This window comes from Callospermophilus lateralis, chromosome 3 (assembly GCF_048772815.1).
Source record: "Callospermophilus lateralis isolate mCalLat2 chromosome 3, mCalLat2.hap1, whole genome shotgun sequence".
NCBI classification, from domain to species: Eukaryota; Metazoa; Chordata; class Mammalia; order Rodentia; family Sciuridae; genus Callospermophilus; species Callospermophilus lateralis.
In genome coordinates, this window is record NC_135307.1 from 117935042 (window position 1) to 117951766 (window position 16725).

The 16725-nt window shown below is 41.9% G+C and overlaps 1 protein-coding gene across 1 annotated transcript; it reads right to left on the reverse strand.

Annotated features, from left to right (window-relative positions):
- Positions 1-10098: 10098 nt before the first annotated feature.
- Imp3 (IMP U3 small nucleolar ribonucleoprotein 3) lies at positions 10099-13561 on the reverse strand. Its single transcript, XM_076851131.2, has one exon. It carries the CDS (start codon positions 13473-13475, stop codon positions 12921-12923), a length of 555 nt encoding a protein of 184 aa, XP_076707246.1. The 5' UTR covers positions 13476-13561; the 3' UTR covers positions 10099-12920.
- Between the last annotated feature and the right edge of the window lie 3164 nt (positions 13562-16725).

Sequence of the window (16725 nt, forward strand, 5' to 3'; positions counted from 1 at the left end):
TAGCCATTAGGATCTCACCTTCACAAGGTTGTCCACATACGCATACACCTGTGTGGTTTTGTTTTCTGGTGCTGGGGATTGAAGCAAAGGCAGCTTACTACTACGCTACATCCCCAGCCCTTTTTATTTTTCATTTTGAGACAGAATCTCACTAAGTTGAGGAGGCTGGCCTGGAACTTGGGATCTTCCTGCCTTGCCCTCCTGAGTAGCTGAGATTATAGTATATACTCCATCACACACAGCTAAGTGCTGTCTCTTCTCCTCTCTAAAGAAACTTTCAGAGCAGAAACTAGGGACATCTGACCCAGCCTCTTCCTATCAGGGAAAGGAGACAGAAGAGGTATATATCCCAAGTGCCCAAGCAAGAAGGCAGTATGGCCTTCCCTCCAACCCCTGTCCCTCAGTTGTTGGAAGATAATTGAGCAATTTTGGTTGTGTTGCTTTGTTTTTTCTTTTTGATCCAGCACTTAGGTGATTGATTCTCCATGTCTCCATGCCAAGCTCTGGACTAGGCACAAGGCCCATGCTTCTCTTTCTCTCTCTTTCTTTCTGTTGAACCTGAGGGAGCTTTTTAACAATGAGCCACATCCCCAGTTCTTTTTATTTTTCATTCCCAGACAAGGTCTGAGTTGCTGAGGGTGTTACTAAATTGCCCAGGCTTATGGTGGTGCATGCCTGTAATTCCAGCGACCAGGGAGGCTATGACAGGAGAATCACAAGCTTAAGAACAGCCTCAGAAACTTGGTGAGACCTAAGCAATTCAGTGAGACCCTGAGGAAGATGCTGCCTCAAAAAGTAAAAAGGGCTAGGGTTGTGGCTCAATGGTAGAGCACTTGCCTAGTACATGTGAAGCACTGGGTTCAATTCTCAGCACCATGTATAAATGAAAAGATAAAGGTCCATTGACAAGTAAAAAAATATTTAAAAAATAAAACTTAAAAAAAGGGCTGAGGATGTAACTCAGTGGTAAAGTAGCCTTGGGTTCAATCCCCAGTACCAATAAATAATAAACAGCCAAGGCTGGCCTGGAACTTCAGATCCTCTTGCCTTAGCCTCCTGAGTGCCTGAAATAACAGGCATGCATCACCATAACCAGCTAGGCTTGTGCTTTTCTTTTCTTTTGGTATTAGGGATTGAACCCAGGGGCGCTTAACCACTGAGCCACATCCCCAGCCCTTTATATATTTTATTCTGAGACAAGAGTCACACTAAGTTGCTTAGGGCCTGCCTAAGTTGCTTAGACTGGCTTTGAACTTGCAATCCTCCTACCTTGTCCTCCCAAATCACTGGGATTACAGGGGTGCACCACTGAGCCCAGGTGGGCGTGTGCTTTTTAAAGTGTTGTTTCCTTCCAGAGGTGCCAAAAATCACATGGAAACTTGTTAGAATTGAAAATTCTCAGTTTCTCTACTGTAACCGAAAGCTCTGTCCTCATCCTTGAGGCCAATCCAATAATGAAAACAAGGTCTTGGGGTTGGGGCTGTGGCTCAGAGGTAAAGTGCTCACCTACTATGCGTAAGGCACTGGGTTTGATCCCCAGCAGCACATATAAATATGTGTCCACCTATAACTAAAAAATAAATTAAAAAAACAAGGTCTTAAGGGGCTAGGGATGGAGCTCAAGTGGTAGCACTCTCACCTGGCATGCGCGGGGCGCTGGGTTTAATCCTCTGCACCACATAAAAGTAAAATAAAAAGATCTTGTGTCCACTGAAAAACTAAAAAACAAATATTAAAAAAATCTCCCTCTCTCTCACAAAAAAAAAAAAAAAAAAAAAACACCAAGGTCTTGAGAAAAAAGAAGATTGCTTTGCTAGCAAAGGAGAAACACAGGGGACTCCTGTCCCAAAGGCTGTGATTCTGCCCATCCCTACGAATGGGGCTTTTATAGAGGTGATTCAAAGAAAATGCAATTAGGGAGGTGAGATCAAGAAGGAGAAGATCAGGGAGGAGAAGTTTAGGGAAAAGAAGATCAGGGAGGTTTAGGAAAAAGAAAAAAATACAGCATCAAGTGAACCCCGTTACACTACCACCTCTCCCTCCTAAATCACAAATTCAGTGGTGGAAGAGATAGCATCTGATTTCACAGTGTCACATGCCTGTGATCCCAGAAACTTGGGAGGCTGAAGCAGGAGGATTTTGAGTTCTAGGATAAGCCTTGGCAATTTAGCCATAACCTGTCTCAAAAAGACATTTAATTTTTTTTAATTATTCAAAAAGGGTAAGGGATGTAGTTCAGTGCTATAATAATTCTGGATTCAAACCCCAATACTAAACATAAATAAGTCATAAGAACAACAGTATTGGGTTGTTGTGAAGAATACCTGAGGCAGCACAAACCTGGCACAGTCAAGTGTAGCCATTATCAGCTAGCAGAGGATCATGTTTTCTTTTAAAATTTGCCATTCTCAGGCAAAGAAAATGTGGTATATAGGGGCTGGGGCTACAGCTCAGTGGCAGAGCGCTTGCCTAACCTGTGTGAGGCACTGAATTCAATCCTTAGCACCACATAAAAAAATAAAGGCATGATGTCTATCTACAACTACAAAAAACATTTTTAAAAGAAAATGTGGTATATATACACAATGAAATATTACTCAGCCATAAAGAAAAATGAAATGATGATATTTTCCAGTAAAAGGATGGAACCAGAGACTATCATGCTAAATGGAATAAACCAATCACCCCCCACAAAAAAAAAATTGAAGGCCAAATGTTCTCTCTGATATGCAGGTGCTAACTCACAATAAAGGAAGGGGAAGGGAAGAATTGAAGTTCATTGGATTACACTAAGGGGAATGAAGAAATGACAGTAGAAATGAGAATAGGAAAAATAGTAGAATGAATTGGACATAACTTTCCTATGTTCATATATGAGTATATGGCCAGTGAAACTCCGTATCATAAAAAAAAAAAAACAACTCCATATCATATACAACCACAAGAATGGGAACTTATACTCCATGTATGTGTAACATGTCAAAATGCATTCTGTCATGTGTAACTAAAAAGAACAAATAAAAAATTTTGCCATTCTTGTGTGTCCATTCTTAAAGATGCAGAATATTTATGTTCAGAAAGAAATGAACTGAGGGCTGGGGATGTGGCTCAAGTGGTAGCGCGCTTGCCTGGCATGCATGCGGCCCGGGTTCGATTCTCAGCGCCACATACAAACAAAGATGTTGTGTCCGCCGAAAACTAAAAAAAAAAAAAAAATATATATATATATATATATATATATATATATATATATATATATATATATTAAAAAATTCTCTCTCTCTCCTCTCTCACTCTCTCTTTAAAAAAAAAAAAAAGAAAATAAATGAACTGTACAGCCAAACTTTGCATTTCTTCCCTCCCTCAGTTTCCACCTCCCTTTCTTCTTTCATTATACATATTTATCATGTATCTTGAGTTCCAGGCCCTCTGCTGGACAGTGAGGACAAAGAGATGACTTGGTTCTTTCCTGTTTCAAAAAAGCCTACATTCTAGAGAGTCCACTAATAGTCAAAGTTTTATTAGGCCAAACTGGGCACAGTGGCTCATGCCTATAATTCCAGCTATTCTTCAGGTGTGAGGCAGGAAAATCACAAGTTCAAGGCCAGATTTAGTGAGATCCTATCTCAAAATTTAAAAATTAAAATGTAGCTCAATGGGAAAGCAGCCCTGGGCTGGGTACAGTGGTGCATGTCTATAATTCAGCAACTGGGGAGGCTGAGGCAGGAGGATTGCAAGTTCAAGGCCAGCCTCAACAATTTAGTGAAGCCCTAAGCAATTTAGTGAGACCTTGTCCCAGAATATAAAATAAAAGGGATGTGAATGTAGCTCAGTGGTAAAATGCTAACTGGGTTCAATCCCCAGTACCAGGGGGAAAAAATGTAATACTAGTGCCAGCACAGAAATCGCTCTAGTAGGGACAAGTGAAGGATGTTTTCTCATTTGATGAATAAGTATTAAATTTATATTTGATTACTATTTGATTAAATATTATACTTAATTTGATTAATACTAAATAATTAGTATTTCTAAACTATGGAGTCTAGGCATGGCCCCTGACCTCAATGAAAGGGGAAAGACACAGATAATACATCAATCAACTGTGAGTGCTTGAGCAGGGAACTTCACTTCCCTTAGTTTCAATCTTTAAATGTATAAAACGGGATGATGATCTTTTCCTTTTTCTAAGGACTAGATGAGATGATAAATGTAAAATATATAGTCCAGAATCTGGCAAAATAACTGTCAGATCCCTTCCCCTTTTTCCAACCTTGGTATACTTAAGTGAGTCCTACCTACATCAAGACTTTTTCTTTCATACTAGGGATTGAACCTAGAGCCTCATGTATGCTAGGCAAGTGCTCTACCACTGAGCTATACCTCCAGCCCTTTTACTTTGAGACAGGGTCTCACTATATTGCCCAGGCTGAACTTCCTGCCTCAACCTCCCAAGTAGCTGGGATTTTAGGCATGCCACACTGTGCCCAGCTAACATGTTCTGTTTAAATTGTACTTATTTATACTTGTTTGTTTCAACTGTAATTGCTTTTCCATTTAGAGTAGTGATGGAGAAAATTTGTGGAAAGAGAAAACAATAAACTTCATATTCCTTAATTTAGCCTGACTAGAGATCAAAGCAGGGGCAGAGATGAAGAACTTTAGATAACAGCTCCAGTGAACAATGCTGGGAGCCCAGGACAGTGTGGACCTAGACACACCCAGGTGACCAGGCCCTGACCTGATTAGCAACAACAGGTTAGATAAGAATGAAGATCACAGTGGCTCAGGAGGCTAAGGCAGGAGGATGGCAAAGCCAGCCTTAGCAAAAGTGAGGTACAAATAACTCAGTGAGACCCTGTTGTTAAACCACGACACAAAGAAAAGACCTCCAACTCCAATTTAAATCAAATTAAAGCAAGCTTGTTATTCCGAGTGGCCAGGACTGTCCCTCTCCCAAAATCCGTGGGAACAGAAGACAGTCCTCAGGCTCTAGAAGCTCAGTTTTATGGCACAAAAAGTTGCAAAACAGGGGTGTCTTGAGAACCTACAGATAACAGGATTTTGACAAGCATAATACAAAGGCAGGTAGTAGGTTAATGGACTAAATGGTTCAGCACTTAGGGAGTAAATTTAGATCCCAACATCAGAATTTATGAGGCGCCACTAAGGTTTCAGAGAGGGTTGTTATCTGGTCAGGGAAAACCAGGCCTGGGTGAGTTCAAGGCACAGGCAGGCATTCCAAGCAAGTTTAGAAATCTCAGTAATTTATAGAAAAGCTGAAATTAATTTTTCATGCCTTTGTGATGAGATGGATCCCAATCTTAAGAGGGAATTAAGTTGGGTTTATCATCTATCTCTAAATAAAATACAAAAATAGGGCTGGGGATGTGGCTCTGTGGCTGAGTGCCCCTAAATTCAATCCCTAGTACCAAAAAAAAAGAATAAGAATGAAAATCACAGCCAGGTGCAATGGCACAGGCCTGTAATCCCAGTGGCTCAGAGGCTGAGTGCCCCTGAGTTCAGTCCCCAGTACCCAACAACAAAAAAACAGAATGAAAATCACAAAATACCCAATCCCGGTGAGAGGCAGTTTACAAACTACCTGAAGAAGCTGGGTGTGGTGGTGCATGCCTGTATTCCCAGCCACTTGGAGGCTGAGGTAGGAGGATCACAAGTTCAGGATCAGCCTCAGCAATTTAGCAAAATCCTAAGCAATTTAGGAAAATCCTGTCTCAAAAAGTGAAGTGGGGGGGCTGGGATGTAGCTCAAATTCAAAGTTCCCTTGGGTTTAAACCCCGGTAATATTTTTTGTTGTTGTTGTTTTTAGTTGTCAATGGATCTTTTGCTTATTTATATGCAAAAGAATTCAGGGCTTCACACATCACAGGCAAGTGCTCTCCTGCTAAGCTACAGCTCTAGCCCAATACTAAAAAAAAAAAAAAAAAAAATTAAAAACATAAAATGAATAAATAAGTAAAGAGGGCTGCAGATTGGCTCAGCGATAGAGTAGCACTGTACTCAGTCCCCAGTCTTGTAAAAATGAAACAAACTCTCCAGGTCATCAAAAACAAGAAAAGTTTGAGAAACTCAGAGCTAAGAGAGCCTAAAGAAACAGGACAACTAAATCTAAAGTAGCATTTGTCCTGGGAGGAATCCTGGAACAGAAAAAAAGAAAAAAAAAAAATTAGATAAAAACAAAGGAAATTTGAATGAAGCTTGGACTTTTTTTTGGGGGGGGGGTGATACCGAGGATTGAATTCAGGGGCACTAGACCACTGAGCCACATCCCCAGCCCTTGAAGTTTGGACTTTAGTTAACATTATATCACCAGTAGCTGGTCTATTGTGATAAATGTACCATAATGAGCTAGATGTTAGTAACAGGGGAAATTGGTTTTATGTTTTATTTTTGTGGTGCAAGGAATCAAACCCAAGACCTTGTGTATTCGAGGCAAACACTGTACAAACTGAGCCATATCCCCAGCCCTAGTAACAATAAAAATGAAATTGGGTATGGGGTTTATGGAAACATTGTACTGTATTCTTTCATTAATTTTTCTGTAAATCTAAAACTATTCTGAGTTTTATGAAAAAACAACCAGAACCTAAATGTAAGCGCTTAAACCATGAAATATTTAGAAGAAAATCCTTATGACACTGGTTTAGCAAAGATATTTTGTGTATAATACTATGAACACAGGTAACAAAAGAAAAATAGATAAGTTGGGCTTTATCAAAATTTAGAACTTTTGGGGCCAGGGATGTATCTTAGTGGGATAATGCTTGCCTAACCCATGTGGTCCTGGGTTCAAACTCTAGTACCACAAAAAAATTCAAATTAAAAAAATTTTTGGATGGGCTGGGGTTGTGGCTCAGTGGCAGAGTGCTTGCCTAGCATGTGTGAGGCACTGGGTTCGATTCTCAGCACCACATAAAAATAAAATGAATAAAATAAAGGTTCATCAATATCTAAAAAAATATTTTTAAAAAAATTTTTTTTTGGGGGGGAAACAGGGATTAAACCCAGGGGTGCTTAACCACTGAGCCTCATCCCCAGTCCTTTTAATTTTTTATTTTGAGGCACAGTCTCACTAAATTGTTAGAGTCTCACTAAATTGCTGAAGCTGGCTTTGAACTTGTGATTCTCCTGCCTCAGCTTCCCAGAGTTGCTAAGATTACAGGCATGCACCAGCATCAAAATAAAATTTTAAAAAAGGGCTGGGCATGTACCTAAGTGGTAGAGCCCTTGCCTAGCATGTCTGAGCCCCAGTCTTCAATCCTCAGTTCTGAAGCAGATGCCCTTCAAAATTAAAAGCAACTTCCTGGTAACTGTTTTTACCTCCTCATTCTGAGGATAAATGCAGAGGAAATTAAGGTTGACGAATTTCTAATAAAGCACAGCCTAACTAAATCTCTATGTTTCATGGTTGGTTGTTTGGGTACGGGGATTAAGCCTTGGGGTGCTTTGTTACTGTGCTACATCCCCTGACCTTTTTAAAATTTTTTCATCAAATTGTGGAGGCTGGCATAGTGATCCCCTGTGGCTTCAGAGGCTGAGGCAGGAAGATCACAAGTTCAAAACCAGCCTCAGCAATTTAGTGAGGCCCTAAGCAAGACCCTGTCTCAAAAAATAAAAAGGGCTGGGAATGTAGCTCAGTGATAAAGCATCCCTGGGTTCATTCCCCAGTACAAAAAAATGTTAATACTGGCCTTCAATTTGGAGTCCTCCTCCCTCAGCCTCTCTAGAAGCTGGGATTACAAACCTGAACCACCATGCCTGGCCCAGATGTTATTTTCTGGCATTCTTAGCTTTAGAGTTGGTGGAAGCCAGTGGTCCTTCCTCTCCAGTGACTATGGAGACTGAGGCAGGAGGATCACAAATTCCAGGGCATCCTCAACAATTTCATGAGACCCCATCCCAAAATAAAAAAGGGCTGGGGATGTACCTGAATATTAAAGCACCGTGGATTATATTTCCAGTACCAAACAGATGGACCAACACACACACAGATTATGAAAGGTTTACTAATAGTTGAGAGAGGGCTGGGGATGTGGCTCAAGCTGTAGCGCGCTCGCCTGGCATGCGTGCGGCCCGGGTTCGATCCTCAGCACCACATACAAACAAAGATGTTGTGTCCGCCGAAAACTGAAAAATAAATATTAAAAATTCTCTCTCTCTCTCTCCCCCTTTCTCTCTCACTCTCTCTTTAAAAAAAAATAATAATAATAGTTGAGAGAATGTTAAGTCAGATATAAAGGTTAAAAGTAAAACAGCGGGCTGGGGTTGTAGCTCTGTGGCAGAGTATTTGCCTAGCATGTGAGGGGCACTGGGTTTGATCCTCATATAAAAATAAATAAATAAAATAAAGGCATGGTGTCCATCTGCAACTAAAAAAAAAAAAAAATTAAAAAATAAGGGTTGGGGTTGTGGCTCAGTGGTAGAGCACTTGCCTCTCATACGTGGGGCACTGGGTTTGATCCTCAGCACCACATAAATAAAGGTATTGTGTCCATCTACAACTAAAAATAATAACAAATTAAAATGTCTATTTTTCTAAAGGGCCTGAGAGAGTACAAGATAATTTTGACACACAATATGTTCTGTCTCCATAATCGCTATGTTCTAGGCAGCCAAAGCCAAACAGTCCACAGGATTTGTGACATAGATACATGATGGAAAGTTCCAGTCCAGAGACCCAGTTACAAAGTAAAAAAAGAAAAGTGTAAACCAGGCATGGTAGCACATGCCTATAATTCCAACAACTGGGGAGGCAGAGGCAGGAAGATCATGAATTCAAAGCCAGACTTGGCAACTTAGTGAGGCCCTGAACAACTTAATGAGATCCTGTCTCAAAAAAAAATATAGGGCTGGGGCTGTAGCTCAATGGCAGAGTGCTTGCCTAGCATGCGTGAGGCACTGGGTTTGATCCTCAGCACCACATAAAAATAAACAAACAAAATAAAGGCATTATGTTTATCTACAACTAAAAAAAAAAAAAAAAAAAAAAAAAGCTCCCAGTTTTAAGATTAAACTTTAAAAATATATATACTATATATATATAAAAAAAAAGGGGGCTGGGAATCGGGCTCAGTGGTTAAAACCTTTGGATTCAATCCCCAGCACCGGAAAAAAAAAAAAAAAAAGTTTAAACAGAATGGAAATGTCCATAAGTGATGAGTCTAGTAACTCCCCGCTGCCCCCAGTACTGGAATTGAACGCAGGGGCACTCTCCCACTGACCTACATCCCCAGCCCTTAGTTACCCATGCATGACCTCAAACTTGCAATCCTCCTGTCTTAGCTTCAAGAGTAGCTGAGATCACAGGCATGTGCCATAATGCCTGGTTGGTAACACTCTTGTGATTTTTTTTTGAGGGGGGTGGTGCAGAGGCAGAATTTAATCCAGGTCCTCACACACTCTAGGCAAGTGCCCTACCCCTGAGCTACATCCCCAGCCCTTTGTTTGTTTTTGGTACTGGGGATTGAACTCAGGGGTACTCGACCACTGAGCCACATCTCCAGCCCTATTTTGAATTTTATTTAGAGACAGGGCCTCACTGAGTTGCTTAGTGCCTTCCATTTGCTGAGGATGGCTTTGAACTCCTGATTCTCTTATCTCAGCCTCCCAAGCCCCTGGGATTACAGGCGTGTGCCACCATGCCTGGCCCTTTTTATGTTCTTTTTTTTTTTTTAATTGTCAATGGGCCATTATTTTATTTATTAACTTATTTATACGTGGTGCTTAGAATCGAACCTAGTGCCTAGGCAAGCGCTCTACCACTGAGCCACAATCCCAGTCCCCTTTTTATGTTTTAAAACAGCATCTCACTAAGTTGGTGAGGCTGGCCTCAAACTTGTGATCCTCCTGCCTACCCAGTCACTGGGATTACACCGTGTGCCATGGTGCACCACTCTAGCTGATAATCTCTTGATTTTCGTTTTGAGCTCTGGGTACTATGTAGCTGTATAGCCTCCTCATTTTGGTTGTTCCAGATGCTTACAAAGGGTAGAAGTGATCGAAGATCATGTTCCAGGCAGCGGTTGGAATTGTCCAGTGTCCTAATGGCCTCCAGACTCAATTTCCAAAGCTCTTTCAATGTTTTCATTGTAATTTTCCTTTTATTTTCCCAATGGTAAATTATATGATATGTATGCTTAACCATAATACAAAAACAACTAGAAAATTCACAAAGTACATTATCACTTGATTATAATAAAAAATATTACTTTGAATTTTCCAGTTTCCAGCTACTCAGGAGATCTGATCCATGACACAAAGCGCTCACCCTTCAGTAATTACTCACTGGTCCAACCAAGGTTCCCAGGCAAACAAAAACACTCCCATTAAACATGACATGCAAAGGGACAAGAAATGACCTCCTAGAAGCAAAGGGCAGGCCTCTGTTTTGGCAGGGTAACATTCTTTTGATACACATCAGTTAGAGTAAGTGGTCAGTGGCTATTGAAAATATTATGATCATGCTTCTTAACGGTAGGACCTTGAGATATAGCACAAGGCCTGGTTTCACTGGCTGTGTTGAACCTTCTGGAAGTTCTGAGTGTGAGAATAACAAGGAACCCAGAGATGACCCATGTATAGGCGGCCAGCCATTATATTTCCTATCATCTCAATCCCTGGACCCAGTTTACTTCAAGAGAATTTATAGATGTTTTATCTGCTTGGGTCATGATGCAGGCTCCAACTACTCCCAAGGTGTAGTCACTGGAGGGCCTACCTTCTAAGAGCCACCTTTCTCTCCCTCCATAAGATCCATAAGCCTGGAAGTTCTGAGAATGCTCCTTCAAATGGGCAGAGACTGTATTCAGCTACTAGAGCTGAGGAGTCAGATTTTCTTACAATAAAGGGACAGCACTGAAAAAAATATGGCCTTGGGGCTGGGGATGTGGCTCAAGCGGCAACACACTCACCTGGCATGCCTGCGGCCAGGGTTCGATCCTCAGCACCACATACAAAGATGTTGTGTCCGCCGAAAACTAAAAAATAAATATTAAAATTCTCTCTCCGGCTGGGGATGTGGCTCAAGCGGTAGCGCACTTGCCTGGCATGTGCGCGGCCCCGGTTGGATCCTCAGCACCACATACAAAACAAAGATGTTGTGTCCGTCAAGAACTAAAAAATAAATATAAAAAAAAATTCTCTCTCTCTCTCTCTTTAAAAAAATAAAATAAAATAAAATTCTCTCTCCCTCTTTAAAAAAAAAAAAAAATTACGGCCTTTGGAGTCACATGAGCCTGGACATGACCTCCAGCCTGGGATAAATTCTTGTCCCAGTTTTTTCACAAATTGAGAATATGGATAACATACAGCTTGTAGAGTTCTGGGGAAGAATAACTTGAACACCACCTTTTCCCTGAAGCCTTCCCAGTTTAATGCTTACATCTGCCTCAGCCCTTTAAAACAGCAATTTGGTGAGATCAATCACATTGCCTAATGCTGCTGGTTTTCTGTGCTGACTTGGAAACTCAAGTTTAGAGACTCTTTAAACTGACTCACTCCTAAGGACCAGTTGTTCTGACACTGATAGGCTCTTTTTCTGTTTGTTTGCAGTGTAGCCCAGGGCCTCTTGCATGCTTAGCAAGCACTCTGCCACTGAACTACATCCCCAATCCCATTGATAGTCTCTTATAAAAGATTATGATTCCAGTCTGACACTTATGGCCATACAATCTAATATTTTGACCAATCTCTGCTGCAATTCCTTCATCTGAAAAGTGGAGGCACTGTAAAGCCCACCTACCAGCCTCAGCATTCTATTTATTCTCCTTTTTGAAGTCCAGGGTAAAATCTGGTATGCTCTCTACTCTTCTTTTTAATTTTCTACCACTCCATTTTTTTTTGAGGGGAGGGGACTGAGCACACGGGATGGCTAAGCACAGCTCTATCCCTCCTAAGAACATGTTCCCAGGAACCTATTGGGCCACTTCTAACCGCTAGATGGCCATGTCACCCACAGGGTGATTATTTCCTTAGGCAAAGTAAAGCTTCAGCCCTCTAAAACAAAGATTTCCTGGGGCTGGGATATCAACAGGAAGTCCTGCAGAGAAGAGCTCTCCCAAAACATTCATTCCAAGGAACCGATTGGTAAAGCAGCAAATTTGTCCAGTCCTGTACAACATCCTGCAGCTCCACATGTGGCCCATTGCAGACCCCACCCACAGATGGACCACTGGTGATTCTACCCCTCTGGATTCTTGGGACAGGAAGATCTATAGATAAGGTCATCCCAATGTAAGAAAACCATAAGAAAAGTTGCATTTACAAAGTGGCTGGGCCATTTATTGGTACTAGGGAAAGTGTTTCTTTACAGGAGGAAAGGAACTCTTCAACACTAAAGTCTTTTCTTTTGCCTGACTGGGGATTGAACCCAGGGTTTAGCAAATTCTAGGCAAGCATTTTTTTTTTTTTAATTTGTCCTAGCCCCCAGGCTGACCTCCAACTTATGATCCTCCTGCCTCAACCTCCAGAGTAGCTGGGATTACAAGTGAAAAGTCTTACCCATTTTATGCGAACTTGAGCCCAAACTCTCCATATGTACACAGGTTAATGACGATCGGGAACAAATACTTGAGTTAAATAAATTGAACCAAATATTCCTAGTACAAAATGATAAAGGAAAGGGAGGAGAGGGCAGCGTTACAGCTTTTACACAATGCTTCAGGCAAAAACAGCTAACAATCCCCACTGTCTCCCAAGGTGGTTATTTAATAGTCAGTGATCCAAGTTCTAAGAAAATGTCCTGGAAAACAGGAAGAAACCTCCCCACTCCCGCTTCTGTGACCTGCAATTAAGAAGCCAAGTTTTTAAGAACCCAAGACCGGTGTTCTTGGCAAAGGCATTCAGAATCTCCAGTTTGAGGCTTCAACTTTTTCATCTGTAAAAGGCAGACGCGGCGAGATCTGCTAGGCATCCAAATCAAAGTCATCGCGCTCCTCATTGTATTCCAGCACGTGCCTCTTGATCTTGGAGGAGTCGACCCAGGTGACAAAATCCTCCATGCTGCGAGTGACAAGGAAGGCGGGATCGGTAACCACGTCCGGGCCGACACGCACGTGGCCCTGCTCTACGAAAGTTACGGCAGCCTGGAGATGTTGTGCCATGCGCAGTTTGAGGAGCACTGTGGGAAGGCGGCGGCGACAGAAGGACGAGGCTGTGACGAAATCGCAGAGCTCGAGCGATCCGCGCGTCGGCACCAGACCGAGAGCATACAGCTTGTCCAGAAGCGCGGCAGAGGCGCGCACGCGAAACGGGTCACGCTCGGGGAGGTCGCGCAGTCGCCGCGCCAGCTCGCGCACCGCGCGGCTCAGCTGGTTGTACCGGGTGTAGTCTTCGCGCCGCTGCAGACGGTAACGCCGCAGCACGCGCAACTCGTGCAGGTTGTGGTCAGTGACTTCCCAGTTCAGGAAGTCCACCTGCTTCAGTAGCTTCTGTTCGTGGAACTTGAGCTTCCGCACCATGATGGCGGCAGCCGAAAGAGCGAGAAGCTAAATTGAAAGCGCGTTCAGATGCCTGAGCGACTACCGCAGTGACGCCTGAATACCGAGTTCCTTGAAGGCCCTGGGCCAATGAAAGAAAGGCTGGAAGCCACGCCCCCCAACCCCGTTGGTCAGAGTTGGGCCACACCTTTGCATCGGTATCTCGCGTTTCTTGTGTCGTTCTCGTTGGCGGGCGGGCGCGGGGAGGCGTGAGAAGTGCCCCTGGTGGGTAGTGAAGGAGAGTCTAGAGGCGACTTTGCGGGTCATAGTAACCGAGAATGCATCCTCTAGTGCAGTAACAATTTCTTCTCAGATTTCTGCTCTTTGGGGACTCTCAGCAGAGGGTTTTCCCGAAAACCCGGGGAGGCCAATTCCGCGGGAGGGGAGTGATGGCCGGCTCTTTAAGTTGGGTTCACTGCGCTCACGACTACCCAGCGGCGGAGGCTGACCGAGCAGTCAGCCTTCCGCCTGCGACTGCTGGGTCTTTCACCAGGCGAGCAGAGCGGTTTCTCCTTGCCAAATAGGGCTGGACTGCACTAAACCTATGGCATGCGGATTCCCTGGCCACTTCCTACACTCATAAGATCGGAATCTATTGCGGAACTGTCTGCAAATCCTGTATTTTTAATTTTTTCTCCTCCCTCCCCAGCCCCGTGGTATTGGGTATTGAACCTGGGGTGCTCTGCCACGGGAGATATATCCTCAACCCTTATTTTATTTTGAGATACGGTCTCACTAAATTGCCCACGATTCGAACTCGCCATCATCATTCAACCTAGCTAGTCGCCGGGATTACAGGCGTGTCCCACTGCGCCTGACTGGAAATCTGTATTTTTAACAAGTGCCAGGTGGTTTCACGAAATACAGCGAATTTGAGAAACTTGGAATGTTAGTACAAGTCCTAACCCTTTAGTCTAGCCTCAAACGAATTAGCTTGGGTGGATTTCTGGCCACCGAGTATTGAACGCTGTTTGAGCTAGTTAGATATGTAAATTACATTTGAGCGCAGCGGGACTAACTCCCTTTTAAACTAGGCCTCTGACGCCATCTAGCTTCTACTCTGATCATTTTGTTTTTTATTGTCTTTTTTTTTTTTTTTTTTTAATGCAGTATTTGCTAGCTGGAAAATACGTATGTAACATGTAAGTTATCGTGTATAATGCATATTCGTGTACTCAACAGCATATTTAAGTAAACATCACCAGAACAATTGAACCATTTCATTTACCTAATCCAACCTCTTTCTCCTTCCAAAGGTAACGGGATCTCCTGTCCTGATTTTTTTTTTTTTTTTTTTTTTGGCGGTATTTTTTAGGGGCGCTCTACCACTGAACTACATCCCCAGCCCATCTAATTTTTTTTTTTTTTTTGAATTTGAAACAGTGTCTTACTCAAATGACCAGGCCGTTCTCGAGTTTGTGATTCTTCTGCCTCAGCCTCCGGAGTTACTGGGGTTACAGATGTGCACCACTCTGCCCAGCTCCTCTCCTGAATTTTGTGTTTATTATTTTGTTTAAAAATTTTTTCATCATTATACATACAAATATATGTATACACACACACACACACATATGTATTTAATATTAGGTGCTGGGGATGGAACCCAGAACCTTACCCATGCTAGGCAAGCACTCTACCTCTGAGCCGCACACCTGAAGACTGAGTTTATTCAAAGTGTAACCTGTGGATCAACAGAGAGCTTGTTGGAAATGCAGACTCTCAGGCCCTATTCCTGAGACTCAATCTCATTTTAACAAGATCTTAATTTGTGTGCACCCTGATATTTCAGAAGTGTTTCATAGAAGACAAGACATTGATTGGAGTTTGTTATGTGTAGCTGTAATTGCTTTTCTCCCTATTGTGTAATAGTCTTTGTTTGACTCATTTATTAATCCATTTTCCTGTTGGCTTTGTTATTGTTGGATTTCTTTGGAGGGACTGTTTTCAGCAAAATTGCCATTAACATTTTTATACATGTCATATGTTGCACATATGCAGTAGTTTCCAGTATACATTGTAGGAGAGTTGCTAGTTAACCTTAGTAGATATTGCCAAATTGTTTCCAAAAATATTGTATGAATTTATATTCCTTTGGGAATATATAAGAATTCCCTGGGACTGGGGTGATAGCTCAGCAGTTGAGTGCTTGCTTAGCACATGTGAGGCCCTGAGTTCCATCCTCAGTACCACATACAAATGAATAAATAGAATAAAGGTATTTAAAAAAAAAAAAAAGAATCCCCTTTGCTTCCTATTCTCATCAATGCTTGGTTATTTTTGTTGTTATTATTAGGTTGTTTGTTGTTTTCCAGTACAGGAGTTTAAACCCAGGGGTCCTCCTTTTTTTTTTTTTTTTTTTGGTACCAAGGATTTAACCCAGAAGCACTTAATCACTCAGCCACATCCCCAGCCAGTTTTTGTTTGTTTGTTTGTTTGTTTTGTTTTGAGGCAGGCCTAACTCCTGCTGTTCTCCTTCCCAAGCCTCCTGAGCTGCTTTGCCACCATACTCAGCTAAACCCAGGATTCTGTACCACTGAGCCACATCCATAGCCCTTTTTAATTTATTATTTTGAGACAGGGCTTTACTAATTGCCAAGACTGGCCTCAAACTTGCAATTCTCCTGCCTCAGTCTCCTGAATCGTTTCAATTACAGGCATGTACCACTGTGCCAGGCTTGGTTATTAGTTTTTAAAATGTTTGCCAATGTGGTGTGTAGGTGTGTATCTGTTTTCTTCCTTCCTTCTTTTTTTTTTTTTTTTTTTTTTTTTTGCACTTTACCACTGAGCGACATTCCCAGCTGTTTTGTTTGTTTGTTGTTTTAATATTTTATTTTTTAGTTGTAGTTGGATACAATACCTTTACTTCACTTATTTATTTTTATGTGGTGCTGAAGTGGGTTATAAGCATGTACCACCGTGGGCCCAATGTGTAATGGTATTTCATTGTGACTTTAATTTGCATTGTCTCAATGAATAAAAGCTTTATGTGTTTCTTACTCTGGGAAATGCCTCTTTGTGTCCTTTGTTTATTTTTCAATGAGATTGTATGGTAAGTAGAATAATGACCTCCTAAAGATGTCTACCAGGAACCTGTGAATGTGTTACCTTACACTACATAAAGGATTTTGCAGGTATGTTTAAGACTGTTTATTGAGATAATGGATATTGTAATTATCTTGACTTAATTCCACATAGTATTTATAAATCATAACATCACTCTGTATGCCATAAA